The sequence below is a fragment of the Hemitrygon akajei genome, chromosome 10 (genome assembly GCF_048418815.1).
Source record: "Hemitrygon akajei chromosome 10, sHemAka1.3, whole genome shotgun sequence".
Lineage (NCBI taxonomy): Eukaryota > Metazoa > Chordata > Chondrichthyes > Myliobatiformes > Dasyatidae > Hemitrygon > Hemitrygon akajei.
This window is the reverse complement of record NC_133133.1, coordinates 172960526-172981133: the sequence shown is the minus strand read 5'-3', so window position 1 is coordinate 172981133 and position 20608 is coordinate 172960526. Positions and strand designations below refer to the sequence as shown.

General features: G+C 40.7%; 1 protein-coding gene across 4 annotated transcripts in view; it reads left to right on the top strand.

Moving 5' to 3' along the window:
• Positions 1 to 20608, top strand: part of scaf11 (SR-related CTD-associated factor 11) — an 88134-nt gene that overhangs the window by 30624 nt on the left and 36902 nt on the right. For 3 of the 4 annotated variants that reach the window (XM_073059722.1, XM_073059723.1, XM_073059724.1), the window contains one exon: positions 18313 to 18479. In XM_073059722.1, the coding sequence (XP_072915823.1) occupies positions 18313 to 18479 (167 nt within the window). Of the gene's footprint in view, positions 1 to 807; positions 1050 to 18312; positions 18480 to 20608 lie in introns of all 4 variants that reach the window. The other variant, XM_073059725.1, reaches the window with a different exon arrangement.

The window sequence follows — 20608 nt, the reverse complement described above, 5'->3', positions numbered from 1 at the left end:
GATTCTGTTACCAACCTCTACACGTTTGTATCAGGGCTCTGATACTTTCCTTGACAGTGATTCCCCAGCTCCTTTCCCTTAGAACCTTTTCTTTTGGAACAACATATAGTCTCGAATATTGAGCACCCAGTCCTGGTAACCTTGCAACCATACTGTTAAATCATGCTTGTGTGTTGCTTTCCATGCAGTCAACTCATCTGCCTTATTGTGAACCATGGCTTCCCAACCATTTTTATGCCATGGACTAATACCATTAAGCAAGGGATTCAGTAAACCCAACTGTAAACACTGTACATTCAAATAAGGCTGAATGAGCTTTGCTTATTTTTCTTGAAATTTTTATTAACTCTGAATTTGCTTTACGCTGCATATTTTAGTTTGTATTTTCTGCCTCAGCCTGGTGCACTTTGCTTGTCAATTTCCCCCTCACTGTCTTGTGCCACTGCTCTTTTCCATTTCTTCTTGATGTATTAAACATTTTGCTGTTGGTGCTCCCCTCCCTCCTGTTTCATTTGAAACCTTGTGCATTTCATTGCCTCAGAGATGGTGAAAATGCCTTAATGTGTCAGGAGGTGATTCATGCCACAGAATAGCCCATCTCTGACCCATCCTTGTAACCACAATGTTTATGGGGCTGGTCTCCTTAGTTGCTTCTGGTCATGGGTGACCACCTCAAGATGTTGATGGTAGGGGACTCAGCATTAATTTTCAAGGGTAGATAATTAGACTCACTCTTGTTGGAGATGGTCACTTGTGTGGCACAAACATTACCTGCCACTTAACAGCCCATGTCTGAATGTTGTCTAGGTCTTGCTGCATGCAGACGTGGACTGCTTCATTTGCTGAGGAGTTGCAAATGGAATTGGACATTATGCAATCAATCATCAGCGAACTTCCCCACTTCTAACCTTATGATGGAAGAAAAGGTCATTGAAGCAGCTGAAGATGGCTGGGCCTAAGATACTACCTTGAGGAACTCCTGCAGGGATATCCTGGGGCTGGGATGATTGATTGGCCTGCAACTGCACATTCATCCTCCTTTGTGCAAGGTATGATTCCAGCCATTGGAGTGTATTCCCCTTGCTATCTGTTGACTACTGTTTTAACCAGAGCTTCTTGACACCACAATTAGTCAATTGCTGCTTTGATGTCAAGGGCAGTATGCTCATTTTACTTCTCAAATTTAGCTTTTTGGTCTATGGACCAAGGCAGTGAAAGGCCTCAACAGGGTATTCCACAGTGACAGCTAGAAATCATCATAACTCAGTGGGATATGCAGCATGCTTCTGGAGTACAGATCTTCAGTACTGTAGCAAGTTGGTTGTTACAATATAGATTCAATATTAACCATATAAACATATAACAATTACAGCACGGAAACAGGTCATTTCGGCCCTTCTAGTCTGTGCCAAACGCTTACTCTCACCTAGACCCAGCTACCTGCACTCAGCCCATAACCCTCCATTCCTTTCCTGTCCATATACCTATCCAATTTTTTTTTAAAAATGACAAAATTGAACCTGCCTCTACCACTTCTACCGGAAGCTCATTCCACACAGCTACCACTCTCTGAGTAAAGAAGTTCCCCCTCGTGTTACCCCTAAACTTTTGCCCCTTAACTCTCAACTCATGTCCTCTTGTTTGAATCTCCCCTACTCTCAATGGAAAAAGCCTATCTACGTCAACTCTATCTATCCCCCTCATAATTTTAAATACCTCTATCAAGTTCCCCTTCAACCTTCTACACTCCAAAGAATAAAGACCTAACTTGTTCAACCTTTCTCTGTAACTTAGGTGCTGAAACCCAGTTAACATTCTAGTAAATCTCCTCTGTACTCTCTCTATTTTGTTGACATCTTTCCTATAATTCGGTGACCAGAACTGTACACAATAATCCAGTCTATCTGGAATGCACTGCCTGAAGAGACAGATACTCTTACAACATTTTAAAAGTATTTGGATGAGTATTTGAATTACCGTGCCATGGGTGACTAAGGACCTTGTACTGGTAAATGGACTTAGTGTAGATGGATACTCAATCAGTGATGTGAATATGGCGGGTGGAAGGACCCACTGAAGGGTCTCGGCCTGAAACATCGACTATAATCTTCTCCATAGATGCTACTGGCCTGATGAGTTAGTTCCTCCAGCATTTTGTGTGTGTTGCTTGGATTTCCAGCATCTGCAGATTTTCTCTTGTTTGTTATATACTGATATATAATTGTAACCTGTTTTATCTTGAAAGACCAGATATTGAACTCGATGTTTATCACTCAGTATCCCGATTCACTGTCATAATGTACATTTCTTAAATATTATTGGAGTGATATTATCAATGTACTGTAGTTTCACTGATGTGAAATGGCAGTGATGGGTTTCAGCACAACTATCCTCTACTTTTATCAACTTCCACAAGGATCTGTGTTGGAGCCAAATGACTATCTCTTTATATTCTGATAGAATTTTTTAAATAAATTCTTTATTGTGAAAAATGTGAAATTTGAGTAATTTGCCTTAAACAAGCAAAAATCGAAACTAGTTGCTTCCAATATATTTTGCATATTTCTTCATGCTGCTAAGTTCTGAATATTAATGCAGATTTTGTGTACAAGGTATTGCTGTGTTTGCTCAGAAATTCAAAGTAATAAAGTACCAATCTTGTGTTTACAGTGATTTAACATTAAAAGTTATAAGTCTTCAAGTGATTCTATGATTAAATTTGCACATGTTAAAACTATTGCTGAAAATGGGGACTTAATAAAAATTATTTTGAAGGATCCTGTAGAAAACATTTTTGCTCAGAATTTCGTACAAGATTTCAGTTGTCTGTGGACGTACTAGTGCTTCTGATATTATCCTCATGTAAAGAACTAAAATACTGCAGAGCAAATTAACCTATAACCCAATAAAGTATGTCCACTTAGTCATAGAATACAACACCACAGCATAGACAGGCCCTTCAGCCCATCTAGTCACTATTATTCTGCTTAGTCCCAATGACCTGCACCCAGACCATAGCCCTCTATAGCCCTCCCAACCATGTACCTATCTAAACTACTCTCACATGTTGAAATCAAGCCCACAACCACCAGTTCTCACCACCCTCTGAGTGAAAAAGGTCCCCCTTATGTTCCTCTTAAACCAGGAGTTCTCAGTCTGGTGTTCACAGATCCCTCCGTTCATGGTAGAGATCCGTGGCATTAAAAAAAATGTTGGGAACCCCTATTTTAAATATTTCATCTTTTACCTTTAACCCATGAACTGCATGAACAGGATAAACCCTGGCTGCCCTCCCAAGACTATGGTCAACACACTCCTAGAAGATAGCGGTGCGGCTAATGTAGATGAAATGAACACACTGATGAGGAAGAGGGAGGAGTGGAGAGTCCATCATCGTCTCACTCATTCTCAGTGGAAAAAGCCTGCTTGCATTTACTCTAGCTAACTGAGGCCTCTGTCAACCAGTGATGACTAGGGATATTGTGTCCTATCTGTTTAGATACACAAGCCTGGGCAATATGATATGGACAGCAAGCTGTTGCCCATGTAGCAAGCTGTTTCTCTCCATGCATCTGATAAACCCAATGGAACAGCAGAGACCGATACAGTTTGGTATCAGCAGCATTGCGGGAGTTGCCAGTCAACATTGAACTCAATGTAGGACTGCCTCAGGGACTTCAGCTCTGGATTGTTCCCTCAGAGTTTACTCCCAAAGCCTTCCCCATGAGTGAGTATAGCCACAAGGCAGTGGAGGTTTGAGATCAGAGTTTTCCTTCTCCTAGATGAGTTGCCAACCGCTGCTGATGAGCCCCATCTGCCCAAAGTGACTGGTTTTAAGGCACCAGTAACCCACCTTTGCTCCTTCTCTTGTCAGTGGAAGCAGTTCCACTGGGCCTAGTAGTTAAGCCACACATGAAGGCCAGGAGCTAGACTTGGTTGTCAGAGGCTATTTGAGATGCACACCATATTTCATAGGTAGTGGGAACTTGTTCCCATTACCACTTCAAGCTATAACAACCTTAAGGAACCACTAGCTATACTCCTCATAATTTTGTATGCTTCTATCAAATCTCCCCTCATTCACCTGTGCTCCAGGTGATGAAGTCCTAACCTATTCAATCTTTCCCTATGACACAGGTTCCCATGTTCCAGCAACATCCTTGTAAATGTCCTCTACACTCTTTCCATCTTATTGATATCTCCCCTGTAGGACCACACACTATACTCCAAATACGAATTATACAACTTCAATATGACATCCCATCTCCTATACTCAATACAAACAAGAGAAAATCTGCATATGCTGGAAATCTGAGCAACACTCACAAAATGCTAGAGGAATTACAGGAAGGATATCAATAAGGTTGAAAGAGTGCAGAGAAGGTTTACAAGGATGTTGCTGGAACTTGAGAAACTGAGTTACAGAGAAAGGTTGAATAGTTTAGGACTTTATTCCCTAGAGTGTAGAAGAATGGGGACATTTGATAAAGATGTATAAAATTAAGATGGGTATAGATAGAGTGAATGCAAGCTGGTGTTTTCCACTGATGCTAGGGAAGAAAAAAAACAGAGGTCATGGGTTAAGGGTGAAGGGGGAAAAGTTTAAAGGGAACATTGGGGGGGCTTCTTCACACAGAGAGTGGTGGGAGTATGGAATGAGCTGCCAGATGAAGTGGTGAATGCGGGCTCACTTTTGACATTTAAGAAAAGCTTGGGCAGGTACATGGATAAGAGGTGTATGGAGGGATATGGTCCAGGTGCAGGTCAGTGGGACTAGGCAGAAAAGTGATTCAGCACAGCCAAGAAGGGCCAAAAGGCCTGGTTCTGTGCTGTAATGTTCTGTGGTTCTATGGAATTCAGCAGGTCAGGCAGCGTCTATGGAAAAGAGTACAGTCAAAATTTTGGGCTGAAACCCTATACTCAGTAGTTTGATTTATGAAGGCCAATGTGCCAGAAGCTTTTTTTTAACAACCCTATCTACCTTTTTGGTTATTGGAAGTAATAAAAGTGTAAATCTTAGCATAAAACTTGATTATCTGGCCTTACAAATCAAGCCAGAAGAAAAGAATTTAGATGTTATTATTAACTTTGGAGGTAAATTTTAAATCACAAATTAACCATATTAGAAAGGCTGTGTTCTAAAAATTGCCGATTAGACTACTGCAGTGGACTCTTCAGGACTGCCTGAGATAGGGATAAATCAGCTGCAGCTTGTTCAAATTGCAGCAGCAAGAATTTTAACCCAAAAAAAATCTGAGCACATTTAACCCGTTTTGGCATAAATGGAATTGACTTTATTGCTTACATCCTTCATATACGTGAAAAGTAAAAATCTTTGTGTTACATCTCCATCTAAGTGTGCAATTTGTAATAAATAGTATATACAGCAGGACAGTCAATATAACAGAACTACAAATGTATCAGTGTGAATTAATCAGTCTAATCAGATGGAAGAAGCTTTCCCGTGCCTGTTGGTCCTGGCTTTTATGCTGCGATACCATTTCCCGGATGGTAGCAGCTAGAACAGTTTGTGGTTGGGGTGACTCAGGTCCCCAATGATCCTTCAAGCCCTTTTTAAACACCTGTCTTTGTAAATTTCCTGAATAATGGGAAGTTCACGTCTACAGATGCACTGGGCTGTCTGCACCTCTCTCTGCAGAGTCCTGCGATTGAGGGAAGTATAGTTCCCATACCAGGCAGTGATGCAGCCAATCAGGATGCCAGTTGATATGTAAGCTAAGGCATTATGATACAGAGAGCAAGCTGTTGCCCATACAGCAAGCTCTCCCTCTCCATGGAGCTGATGGAACTACAGAGATTGATACAGTTTTGACCAGCAGGATCGCAGGAGTTGCCAGTCAGTGTTGATAATGTGGGACTACCTTATAGACTCCAGCTCTTGATTTTTAAGTAATCCCATAAGTAGGCCAAATTAAAAAAAGTAGGTTTTTAGAAGTGTTTTGAAATGTTTCACAGTACTAGCCTGGTGTAGCTTAGATTTTTGGTGCATAAGAGCAAAAGGCTGCATATTCTATTCTTGGTTCTAGGAAAACTAAGCAAACCAGGGTTTGCAAAACTAAAGGGATGCAAGGGGATAGACACTCCAAAATATACAAAGAAGCTAAATTATTTAGAGCTAGATTATATACAAGTAAGTGTACTTTAAAATTGATCCTAAAGAACACAGGCAGCCAATGTAATTATGGTGTGAAGAAAACAACCTTCTTCCTCAGAGCTGCAAAAACTAAGGAGCTGGTTGTGGACTACAGGAGGAATGGAGACAGGCTAACCCCTACTGACATCAATGGAGCTGGGGTTGAGAGGGTGAACAGCTTTAAGTTAGTTGGTATACACATCACCGAGGATTTCTTGAGGACTGTACCTACTGTGTGGTGAAAAAAGCACAACAGTGGCTCTTTCACATCAGACGGTTGAAGAAGTTTGGTACGGACCCCCAAATCATATAACCATATAACCATATAACAATCACAGCACGGAAACAGGCCATTCCGGCCCTCCTAGTCCGTGCCAAACTCTTAATCTCACCTAGTCCCACCTACCCGCACTCAGCCCATAACCCTCCACTCCTTTCCTATCCATATACCTATCCAATTTTACCTTAAATGACACAACTGCTCTACTACTTCTACAGGAAGCTCATTCCACACAGCTATCACTCTCTGAGTAAAGAAATACCCCCTCGTGTTTCCCTTAAACTTTTGCCCCCTAACTCTCAAATCATGTCCTCTCGTTTGAATCTCCCCTACTCTCAATGGAAACAGCCTAAGAAAATCCTAAGAAATTTTTGCGGGGGCACAATTGAGAGCATCCTAAGCATCATTACAGCTAGGATGCAACATCTATGGTTGACCCCGACCAATGGAGGGCCTTTTACTTTACATAGAGCATAGAATAGAACAGCACATTACAGGCCCTTCGGCCCACAGTGTTGTGCCGACCCTCAAACACTGCCTCTCATATAACCCCCCACCTTAAGTTCCTCCATATACCTGTCTAGTAGTCTCTTAAACTTCACTAGTGTATCTGCCTCCACCACTGACTCAGGCAGTGCATTCCACGCACCAACCACTCTCTGAGTGGAAAAACCTTCTTCTAATATCCCCCTTGAACTTCCCTTACCTTAAAGCCATGTCCTCTTGTACTGAGCAGTGGTGCCCTGGGGAAGAGGCGCTGGCTGTCCACTCTGTCTATTCCTCTTAATATCTTGTACACCTCTATCATGTCTCCTCTCATCCTCCTCCTCTCCAAAGAGTAAAGCCCTAGCTCCCTTAATCTCTGATCATAATCCATACTCTCTAAACCAGGCAGCATCCTGGTAAATCTCCTCTGTACCCTTTCCAATGCTTCCACATCCTTCCTATAGAGAGGCGACCAGAACTGGACACAGTACTCCAAGTGTGGCCTAACTAGAGTTTTATAAAGCTGCATCATTACATCGTGTCTCTTAAACTCTATTCCTCGACTTATGAAAACTAACACCCCATAAGTTTTCTTAACCACCTGTGAGACAACTTTCAGGGATCTGTGGACATGTACCCCCAGATCCCTCTGCTCCTCCACACTACCAAGTATCCTGCCATTTACTTTATACTCTGCATTGGAGTTTGTCCTTCCAAAGTGTACCACCTCACACTTCTCCGGGTTGAACTCCATCTGCCACTTCTCAGCCCACTTCTGCATCCTATCAATGTCTCTCTGCAATCTTCAACAATCCTCTACACTATCTACAACACCACCAATCTTTGTGTCGTCTGCAAATTTGCCAACCCACACTTCTACCCCCACATCCAGGTCGTTAATAAAAATCAGGAAAAGTAGAGGTCCCAGAACAGATCCTTGTTGGACACCACTAGTCACAACCCTCCAATCTGAATGTACTCCCTCCACCACTACCTTCTGCAGGCAAGCCAATTCTGAATCCACCTGGCCAAACCTCACTGGATCCCATGCCTTCGGACTTTCTGAATGCCTACCATGTGGAACCTTGTCAAATGCCTTACTAAAATCCATGTAGATCACATCCACTGCACTACCCTCATCTATATGCCTGGTCACCTCCTCAAAGAACTCTATCAGGCTTGTTAGGCATGATCTTCCCTTCACAAAGCCATGCTGACTGTCCCTGATCAGACCATGATTCTCTAAATGCCCACAGATCCTATCTCTAAGAATCTTTTCCAACAGCTTTCCCACCACAGACGTAAGGCTCACTGGTCTATAATTACCTGGACTATCCCTACTACCTTTTTTGAACAAGGGGACAACATTCGCCTCCCTCCAATCCTCCGGTACCATTCCCGTGGACAACGAGAACATAAAGATCCTAGCCAGAGGTTCAGCAATCTTCCCTCGCCTCGTGGAGCAGCCTGGGGAATATTCCGTCAGGCCCCGGGGACTTATCCGTCCTAATATATTTTAACAACTCCAACACCTCCTCTCCCTTAATATCAACATGCTCCAGAACATCAACCTCACTCATATTGTCCTCACCGTCATCGTTCCCTCTCAGTGGTGAATACCGAAGAGAAGTATTCATTGAGGACCTCGCTCACTTTCACAGCCTCCAGGCACATCTTCCCACTTTTATCTCTAATCGGTCCTACCTTCACTCCTGTCATCCTTTTGTTCTTCACATAATTGAAGAATGCCTTGGGGTTTTCCTTTACCCTACTCGCCAAGGCCTTCTCATGCCCCCTTCTTGCTGTTCTCAGCTCCTTTCTTGCTACCCTATATTCCTCAATAGACCCATCTGATCCTTGCTTCCTAAACCTCATGTATGCTGCCTTTTTCCACCTGACTAGATTTTCCACTTCACTTGTCACCCATGGTTCCTTCACCCTGCCATTCTTTATCTTCCTCACCGGGACAAATTTATCCCTAACATCCTGCAAGAGATCCTTAAACATTGACCACATGTCCATAGTACATTTCCCTGCAAAAACATCATCCCAGTTCACACCTGTAAGTTCTAGCCTTATAGCCTCATAATTTGCCCTTCCCCAATTAAAAATTTTCCTACTGATTAGGGAGTTTAAGATAAAGGAACTCCTAGGAGGCAGTAATCATAATATAATAAAATTCACCCTGCGATTTGAGATGGAGAAGCTAAAATCAGATATATCAGTATGACAGAGGAGTAGGGAATTACAGAGACATGACAGAGGAGAATCAGAATCAGGTTTATTATCACTGGCATGTGACGTGAAATCAGTTAACTTAGCAACAGCTGTTCAATGCAGTACATAATCTAACATAGAGAGAAAAAGGTAATAATAAATAAACAAGTAAATCAATTACATATATTGAATGGATTATTAAAAGTGTGCAAAAACAGAAATGCTGTATATTAAAAAAGTGAGGTAGTGTCCAAAGCTTCAATGTCCATTTAGGAATCGGATGGCAGAGGGAAAGAAGCTGTTCCTGAATCACTGAGTGTGTACCTTCAGGCTTCTGTATCTCCTGCCTGATGGTAACACTGAGAAAAGGGCATGTCCTGGGTGCTGGAGGTCTTTAATAATGGACGCTGTCTTTCTGAAACACCACTCCCTAAATATGTCCTGGGTACTTCATAGGCTAGTGCCCAGGATGGACCTTCTACAGGCTCTTTCGGTCCTGTGCAGTAGCCCCTCCATATCAGACAGTGATGCAGCGTGTTCGAATGCTCTCCACGGTACAACTTTAGAAGTTTTTGAGTGTATTTGTTGACATGCCAAATCTCTTCAAACTCCTAAAAAAAAGTATAGCCGTTGTCTTGCCTTCTTTATGACTACATCAATATGTTGGGACCAGGTTATATCCTCAGAGATCTCGACACCCAGGAACTTGAAGCTGCTCACTCTCTCCACTTCTGATCCCTCTATGAGGATTGGTATGTATTCCTTCGTCTTTCCCTTCCTGAAGTCCACAATCAGCTCTTTCGCCTTACTGACTTTGAGTGTCAGGTTGTTGCTGTGGCACCATTCCACTGGTTGGCATATCTCACTCCTGTACGCCTTCTCGTCGCCACCTGAGATTCTATCAACATGGTTGTATTGTCGGCAAATTTGTAGATGGTATTTGAGAGTAGAGCAGTGGACTAAGCACACACCCCTGAGGTGCACCAGTGTTGATCATCAGCGAAGAGGATATGTTATCATCAATCCGCACAGACTATGGTCTTCTGGTTAGGAAGTCGAGGATCCAATTACAGAGGGAGATACAGAAGCCCAGGTTCTGCAACTTCTCAATCAGGATTGTGGGAATGATAGTATTAAATGCTGAGCTACAGTCAATGAACAGCATCCTGACGTAGGTGTTTGTGTTGTCTAGGTGGTCTAAAGCCATATGGAGAGCCATGAAGATTGTGTCTGCCGTTGACCTATTGTGACGATAGGCAAATTGCAGTGGATCCAGGTCCTTGCTGAGCTGGCCATAGTTGATTGTAAGGGGACAGTAGCTGAGATGACAGCAGAAATGCAATGGCTGGAGTTTTTGGGAGCTATTTGAAAGGTGCAGGATAAGTACATCCCAAAGAAGAAGTTTACTAAAGGGAGGATGAGGCAACCATGGCTGAGAATGGAAGTCAAAGACAGCATAAAAGCAAAAGAGAGGGCATATAATAGAACAAAAAGTTAAAGGATTCAGAACCCTTTAAAAAACCAACAGAAAACAACTAAAAAAAGTCATATGGAGAGAAAAAATGAAATATGAAGGTAAGCTAGCCAAAAGTATAAAAGAGGATACAAAAACTTTTTTTCCCAGATATGTAAGGAATAAAAGAAGTGAGAGTAGATATTGGATGGCTAGGAAGCAATGCTACAGAGGTAGTAAGTGTTGAGCTTAAGTGTTTTGCATCAATCTTCACCATGGATGACACTAGCAGTATGCCAGAAATTCAAGTGTGTCAGGAGGCAGAAGTGAATGTAGTTGTTATTATTAAGGAAAAGATCTGAATGCATACAGGTGGAGGGGCAGGTGGTATTGAGGAAACAGAGTCTGTAGAAGGACTTGGACAGGTTAGGAAGATGGACAAAGAAGTGATAGATGGAATATAGTGTAGGGAACTATATGGTCATACATTTTGGTAGAAAGAATAATGGTGTTGGCTATTTTCCTAACAGGAAGAAAATTCAAAAATCAGCGGTGCAAAGGGAATTAAGGGTCCTCGTGCAGCATTCCCTAAAAGGTTAACTTGCAATGTTAACGTTTGTTTCGAGAGGACTGGAATTTAAAAGGAAGGATGTATTGCCAAGGCTTTATAAAGCCTCTAATCTAAGAACAAACATAGTGGTATTGGAGAGAGTCCAGAGGAGGTTCACCAGGGTGATTCCGGGAATGAATGGGTTAACACATGAGTGTTTGATGACCCTGGGCCTGGACTTGCTGGAGTTTAGAAGCATTGTGGGCCGAAGCCTATTCCTGTGCTGTACTCTTCTACGTTCTATTTGATGGATCTTAGTGAAATCCATTGATTGTTAAAAGGCCTAAAAGGAGTGAATATGGAGAGGATGTTTAATATTGTGGGGGGAGTCTAGAACCAGAGTGCATGGCCTCAGAATAGAATATCCATTTAGAACAGAGGAATTTCTTTAGCCAAATGGTGGTGAATATGTGGAATTCATTGCCACACAAAACTTTGGAGGCCAAGTTATGGGTGTATTTAAAGCAGAAGTTGATGGTTCTTGACTGGTCAACGCATCAATAGTTACAGAGTGAAAGCTGGAGTAATGAGTTGAGAGGGATAATGAATCAGCTATGATGTAATACAAGAGCTTACTCAATAGGCAAAATGGCTTAATGGTCTAAATTCAGTGTTCATTAACTGATAATTGTTTTAGAACAGTTAATCATACTTAAGTGTGCGTTGTTTTCACTGATATGCAGTATTTTATGTATGTCAAGGTATTCATGAATTTGCTATGATCTGTAAGATATTAAAATTAATGTATCACTGGTGTATCTGTTGGTGTAACATCTTTGAACAGAAAAGATTGTGTAGTTGATGTATTTAGTAGCAGGTTGAGTACCTCTTATCCGAAACACTATGAGCCAGAAGTGGATTTTTGGAATTTTTTTGGATTAACTAGATAGCTTGGAATTGTCATCATTTCTGACTCTAAATTTATGTGCTACCAGTAGATAGTCTTTGTCCTACACTTGTTCATCACAAATATGTACTTGATAGTTAAAGTTATTACATATGTTAATATAATTACGGGTGGCAGGGTAGCATAGTGGTTAGCATAATGCTTTACAGTACCAGTGACACAGGTTCAGTTCCCACTGCTGTCTGTAAGGAGTTTGTACATTCTCCCTGCGGTTGCGTGGGTTTCTTCAGTGTACTCTGGTTTCCTCCTATGATCCAAAGACGTACCAGTTTGTAGTTAATTGTAAATTGTCCCATGATGAGACTAGGATTAAATTGGGGATTGCTGGGTGGTGCAGCTCAGAGAGCTGGAAGGGTCAATTCCATGCTGTATCTCAATAAATAAAGTACCGTAGATTCCGGATTTTAAGCCGCTACTTTTTTCCCACATTTTGAACAGCTTTGAACTTTGCGGCCTTTAATACGGAGCGGCTAATACATGATTTTTTTCATGCCGCCTCGTAAACATTTTGCCTCATAACAGTAGACCAATAAAATTGATGAGTAGTTCACAGAGGTCCAATGAAATTGTACGATAAATCAAGCACACTTTCACAATTAAATTATTGTAAATCAGTCATTTGTACTCACCCTCATCAACATGGAAAACACTCGAAGCATTGTGCTGCCTTATGGCAGTTATTTAGTTTATAATATTTTCGCTTAGTAATTCATTTTCTAGTTAAAGTTAGAAGAGTTTTAACTATATTTGTTTTCTGTACTACATCGCGGGATGCTATGACGTCACACCCGGTTTCGCGGTGTCTTGTGGGAAAACGCCGTTTGCGAATAAACGGAAAGGAGGGGGTCGAGCAGCCGAGCGGCGGAGCGAAAACGCTGCTTTTAAGTTAAAGGCGATCAATAACTTTTCCTGGTAGGCTGCAGTATATATATTTTTTACCAGTCGTTAGGAGATATTGGAATGTTGTTCAGTAAAGAAGTATACGCAACGTATATTTAAAAGTAGCCGCGTTACGGGCACGGTTCGAAAAAAAGCATTTGCAATATGTATTTGTTTTTGTTACCATATGGATTTAATTAAAAGTTAAAAATCCTCACGTGTAATATCTTTCTGTGTAAATATCTCATATTACAACGTGGGACACCTGCGGCCGAAAATCCGGTGCGGCCTAAAATCCGGTGCGGCCTTTACAATTAAAAAATTGATTTTATTTCTAAAATTAGAGCCAGCGGCTTTTAATCAGGTGCGCTCTGTAGTCTGGAATCTACGGTAATAGGGCGAGGGGAAAATAAGTGTGTGGAATAACAAAAGCAGCACAACAGCATCGAGAAAATACCTGAATCAGCTGTTGAACAACAGCAAACAGCAGGCTTTCAGTCTCCATCTACAGTGCCATGTTTTGATTAAAAAGTTACAATAGACTATAGATGTATTTTTTGTTTTTTTAGGTATAAAAAGGATCAGCTTTGTAGACTTGTTCTAGTGTTAGCTTTTCATCAGTGATGATCTTGGTAAGCTCATCAATGAATTTCTTTAACATGAGAAAATCTGCAGATGCTGGAAATCTGAGCGCAACACACACAAAATGCTGGAGGAACTCAGCAGGCCAGCAGCATCTGTGGAAAATAGTAAGCAGTCAACGTTTCGGGCCAGGACCCTTCATCAGGAGAATGAATTTCTTTGCTGCTTCTTGATCTGCAGATGCTTTAGAAATTTAATACCATGCTTTTAATTAATTTTCTGCAATTAAAATTATCAGTTCATCGTGATCTTTGCTTGTTTCATGATTAGCATATTGTTGCACGGCATATGTTTACTCTCGCTGATGAATCCATTCCTTCAATATACAATTGAGATCTTCATTTTTAGCTTTATGCTGTGTTTTTTCATATGTGAGGTCACTTCTCAGAACTAGTGCACAAAGATCTGTACATTGCCTTTGAACCTTCCCAGCGCCTTGTGGAATTTTCTATTTGTAACATCATGTCAATGCTCAAAAAATGTTTGGCTTTTGGAACTTCGGATAAGTGGTGCTCAACCTGTACTTGCTGTATTGATCTGTTATGGCAGGAAAACTGACTTGTAGTTATAAAACTCACCTAACCCTGAGGAGAGGTGCAGGGTGCATCTTGTTTAATTTTGATAAGTTAGTTTATAAATATTGTGTGGAAATCTGCTAGAATAAAAACATGCTTTAATGAGGAGAAACATTTCATGGATTGTTTCCTTGCTCCTTTATTGGACTTTATCTAGTTACTGCAACATGAAGCTGACTGAATAAAAGTACTTGCATCATGTGATACTTACATTTGAAAAATTTAACACAAATTGCCTAAATCCTTCTGACGTGAAATTGGCAAACATTGATAAGCTCTTATCTGTGGCCATGTCTTACTCTTAAGTTCATTAACAAATTCCAGGGTTTTAGTTTTGTAGAGGTTCTTTTTCCAATGATACTGCTCTTTAGGCTATGGTCTGTATCAGTAATAAAGTAAACTTTGGGAATTGTTACATTTCATGAATTTGTGCATGGTTACTTATGGTGTGCTTGTATTGAGTGGTAATAAATAATTAACTACTTGGATCTGGGTAGAGTCAAGGTTCTGAATTATTACAGATGCATTCATTAAGTCTCTGAAACTATTCAGTCTCATTCATGAAATTTCCTCCACTCACCTTAAAAGGCTGTCCTCTGGCATTGCCGATTGCCACCCTAGGTGGTGGTTGTCCGCTTTGTCTATGTTTCTTATAATCTTCTACAGCTCTAAAGAGAAAAGTCCTAGCTCGCTTAACCTTATTTAACCTTTCCTCATAAGGAAGTATCTTGGTTAATCTCCTCTGCACACTCTTTAAAGCTTCCATGACCTTCCTGTGATGAGGTGACCAAAAATGAACACTGTGCTCTAAATGTGGTCTATCCAGACATTACCTCCCTATCAATTGTGTGGCAACTTTGAGGAATCTATGGACGTGAATCCCAAGATCCCTGCACACTGCTCAAAATCATTCCAATAACTGCATTCCAAACTCAAGTTCAATCTTCTGAAGTGTATCACATTACACTTTTCAGATTAAACTACTTCTGTCACTTCTCCACTCAGCTCTATATCCTTCTATATCTTGTTGTAACCTACAACAACCTTCTTCACTATCCATAACTCCACTAACCTTAATGATATCTGCAAGCTTACCAGTATACTTCTCCTCCACTTTCAGGCACATTTTTAACCCCCTTATCCCTGAGCAGTCCTACCCTCACTCTAGATGTCCTTCTGTTCTTCATGTACATGTAGAATCCCTTGTACAGTTTTCCTTAATCCTACTTATCAAGGTCTTCTCATGTCCCCTTCTAGCTCTTATAAATCCATTCTTAAGCTCCTTTCTTGCTAATGTCATTCTCAGGAACCCAGCTTAATTTTTCCTTCCTAAATCTTAAGTATGTTTCCATCTTCCTCTTGACTAAATATTCCACCTTTGTCAACCATAATTCCTTTGCCCTACCATCTACCCCTACCTCAGACAAACATCCAGAATCCCATGTAAGTGGTTCCTAAACAACTTCCACATTTCTGCTGCATTTCCCTGAGAATATCTTCTCCCAATTTAAGGTTGTAAATTCCTGCCTAGCACCATCTTAATGCCTCCTCCAATTAAAAACTTTTCTATCTCATCTGCTTCTATCCTTGTCCATGGCTGTGCTAATAGGTCAGGGGGTTGTCACTCTCTGAAATGCTCACCCACTGAAAGGTCTATCATCTTTGAGAGTTCATTGCCAGATCCAGTATGGCCTTTCCTTTTGTGGGCCTGTCCACATACTGTGTCAGGAACCTTTACAAGACACATACAACAAATTCTGCCCTACCGAAACCTTTTGCATTGAGGAGGTGCCAGTCATTCTGATTTCATTCTTCTAAATTGTAGCAGATACGAGTTCAGTTGCCCCAGTTGTTCTTCATTTGTCTTGCTTGCCAACCCTGGAATCATCTTTGTTGCATTCCCTCAATAGCAAGGTCGTCCTTTATTGTATAAGGAGTCAAAATTGTACATACTGTATTTCCAGTGCTTCTACAGTTACATTATGAATGTGGTGCATATATTGGACAATCTGCCAGGGGATATGATTGAGGCATTACGATGACAACATTGGACAGGTACATCGATAAGAAATATTTAGACCAGGAGTTCCCAACCTGGGGTCATAGAACATAGAAAACCTACAGCTCAATACAGGCCCTTCGGCCCACAAAGTAGTGCCGAACATGTCCCTACCTTAGAAGTTACTAGGCTACTGAGAGCCCTCTATTTTACTAAGCTCTATGTACCTTTCTAAAAGCGTCTTAAAAGACCCTATCATATCCGCCTCCACCACAGTTGCTGACAGCCCATTCCGCGCACTCACCACTCTTTGAGTAAAAACTTATCCCTGACATCTCCTCTGTACCGGCTTCCCAGCACCTTAAACCTGTGTCCTCTTGTGGCAACTATTTCAGCCCTGGGAAAAAGCCTCTGACTATCCACACGATCAGTGCCTCTCATCATCTTATACACCTCTATCAGGTCACCTCTCATCCTCCTTCGCTCCAAGGAGAAAAGGCCGAGGTCACTCAACCTATTCTCATAAGGCATGCTCCCCAATCCAGGCAACATCCTTGTAAATCTCCTCTGCACCCTTTCTATGGCTTCCACATCCTTCCTGTAGTGAGGTGACCAAACTGAGAACAGTACTCCAAGTGGAGTCTGACCAGGCTGCAACCTTACCTCTCGGCTCCTAAATTCAATTCCACGATTGATAAAGGCCAATGCACCAAACACCTTCTTAACCACAGAGTCAACCTGCACAGCTGCTTTGAGTTTCCTATGGCATAAAGAAAAGATTGGGAACCCCTGATTTAGAGGGATATGGACCAGTACAGGTAATGGGACCTCAGCTTAAATGGATATCTTGATTGGCATGGGGTTAGGTTGAAGGTCTGTTTCCATGCTGTATTTCATTATAGTTATAAATCCAACTGTTTCTGAACTATTGCTGATGTTCTTCAGTTGTTCCTTCTACTTGGCCCTAAGTTCTATAACATTTTTGAGGTGTTTGTGTCCTCAATGCAGAAAGAAACAAAGTATTGGTTTATTAGTCTGTCCTTTCTTTAGTTTGCCATTATAAATTATATTCTCTGCAAATATCTATGAAAACTTTTATAGTAAGTACTTTGGTTTTACTGCAAACTCTCCAGTTCCATTTTTCCCTCCAGTCCGCCCAGTCCTTAGGTTTTGCTGATTTTTCATATGATTTTTTTTGTCTTTTCCTTTGATCTAATATAATCACTAATTTTTTGTTATCTATTCTTCCTGCTAGGAACGAACTATTGTACTTCATTCATGCACTATTTAAATGTTTGTCATTGCCAGTCTACGACTACTCCCATATATAACACCCCTCATTTTAGCTCAGGACCCTGGTCTCAGAATTAAACATGTCACACACCATATGAAGAATTCCATAATGTTATAGTCGCTCCATGGAACCTTGCATAACAAGGTTGCTAATTAATTCTTTCTCAATACACATTACTTATTCTCAGTTGGCCTGCTCTCAAACAGTTCCCTTGATGTACTGGTCCAATAAACCTTACTGTATATGCTCCAGGAATTCTTCCTCCACAGTATAGTTATTAATTTGATATGTGTATAGATTAGAGTTATTGGTTCTTTATTGGCTCTGCCTCTAATTTCCATACCCAACATCAGCACTACTGTTTGGCCCACAGTGGCCCCACTGCTGTCCCCTTTGTCAAAGCATCAACAGTTCAAGAATAGCTTCTTACCCTCTGCTATCCGATTTCTGAATGGACATTGAATCCGTGAACACTACCTTCTGACTTATTTTATTTTTATTTTTACACTACTTATTTAACTATTTAATGTATATATACTTACTGTAATCCAGTTTTTTCTCTATTATCATGTATTGTCTTGCATTGTACTGCTGCCGCAAAGACGACAAATTGAACGACATATGCCAGTGATATTAAACCTGATTCTGATATCCGTCTAAAATAATTGTGTTTTTATGATGAATATTATTGTCCTTAAAATAAGAGTTCTTATTGAATCAATTTTATTTCTAATCCCCTGCCTTACTATGATTATTTATTGTCTGCTAACATGTTTCTGCACTTGGAGTCAACCATTTCTCTCATCTTGTTAACAGGTGAAGAGAATGAACAAGAACAAGCTGATGATGGGTTGTTCATTTCAACCACCGATCAAAGTGACTGGTGCCCTATCTGCCTGAATGTTTTTGTGGAACAAGAAGTGGCTGTTCCTGAGAGCTGCTGCCACATTTTTTGCCTGGGGTGTATTCTTGCATGGGCTGAAGTAAGCAAATTGTTAATTGAATAGCTTTATAAGTAATTTTATTGAAAATAAAGGTCAGATGTGGAAATGAGTTGGAAATATAATAAAATAATGAATTAATGTTTCCTTAATGTAGTCACATCAGGTAAAACAGCAGATATAACTGAAACAGTTGACAAGCATACTTATAAGGTTTATTTAGCAAGATTGGGGCAGAAAATGGAAGTAAGAGCTCTCTCTATTCATCAAGTTAAAGTGTGACAGTTTAATTGAATGCTGATACTCTACATTAGAGTTCTGTATATGGTAAGTATTATCCATGATGGACAGGGACATAGACTTTCCATGAAATGACTCTAAGGCCACTGGCAATGGCACCGAATTTTTAGTGTATATGTCGAGACAAATGTGGTTTGCTTTTCATTTACCACATCCAGGCCCCACCCCTTCCCAAAGACATGAGTCTTGTACATCAGGAAGCTCAAAACCTGACCTCTGTAAGATAGAGCATTCACAGTGCCTTGTAAAAGTATTGAGCTTCCAACCCTTAATTCACATAAATACATATTACAACCAGGGGATTTGGCCAATTTAACTGATAACTTTTATTTGTGAATCACATGCTCCTTTTTTCACTGCAAAAGTCCAAAAAACTTGGAAAATTATTAAGGATGAAAAACTAAAAAATAAAAACTGAAATATCAGCTGTTCAAACGTATTCAACCCCCTTTGCTCAGTGTTTAGTTGAACCACCTTTTGCAACTATTACATCCAGTAATATTTTTGGATAAGTCCCTATTAGCTTTGCACAATGTGATAGAGCAAGATTTGCCCATTCCTCCGTGTAAAACTGTTCAAGCTGTGCCAGGTTAGTTTGGGAGCGGCACTGGACAGTAATCTTGGTCTTGACAGAGATATTCAGTTGGTTTAAGATCAAGGACTCTGACTGGGCAACTCAAGAACATTAATTTTTTTCATTTAAAACCACTCCATGGTTGCCCTGGCAGTGTGTTTCATCCCGCTGAAAGATGAACTTCCTCCCCACTTTAAGCTTTCTGGCAGAGGCTAGGTTTTTTCTCCAGGATCTCTCTGCACTTAGCAGCATTCATCTTCCCATTAAACCTGACTAGTTGTCCAGTCCATGCTGCTGAAAAGCATCCCCAAAGCTATGCTACCTCCACTATGCTTTATAGTAGAGATGGCATTGTCTGGATGGTGTGCAATATTAGATTTTCACGACACATACCGCTTAATGTTGAGACCAAAAAGTTCCACTTTTGTCTCATCTGACCAGAAGGCCTTCTAACACATCTTTACAGTATCTTCTAAGTGACACTTTGCAAAGTCTTTACGGGCAAGGGTATGCATTCTTTCTAGCCAGGGCTTCTTCCTTGTCACTCACCCATAAATACCCGTTTTGTGCAAGGCCTTAGAGATTGTGGAGCCATGAACTTCATCACCGGTTGCAGCCGCTGTCTTCTGCAGCTCACAATAGCCACTCAATTGGCATCACAATAGCCACTCTTACAAGTGTCATATTTCAGTGGTGACTAAGTTTAGAGGGATGACCTGACCTTGGCGTGTAGCTGTGAGTTCATATTTTTTTCATTTTTCACAATGCACTGCACTGAGCTCAGTGCCTTTGAGATAGTCTTGTACGCTTCCCCAAATTTGTATTTTTGCATTTCTTGGTTATCATTTCCCTGACTTGTATTGGATGCTATTTTGGTTTGGTCTATTGAAAATCTACCAGAAGGTTGAATCTTACAGAGAAAAATCTACCATGTTGTTGGACCTTACAGAGAGAGGGAGTATTTATTCTTATGATTTATGGAAAACAGGTGATCCTCCAATTTCCTACATCAATAAATTGTGTGAGCTGATGAGGTAATACATTATAGTATATTACACGTAAGGAAAGTTGGCAAATTAATTACAAAGGGGATGAATACTTTATCAGCCTCAAATTTGGTTTTTAATTTTTCATAAATTGTTGACAGGTTTTAGATTTTTTTTTGATTTTTTTATAATGCACAATATTTTGTAGATTTGCTCAAAAATATCTTACTTCAATATATTTTAAATTTGGAAAATAAGACAGTAAAACGTGAAAACAGTTTTGGGAGCTGAATAGGTTTTCAGGGCATTAC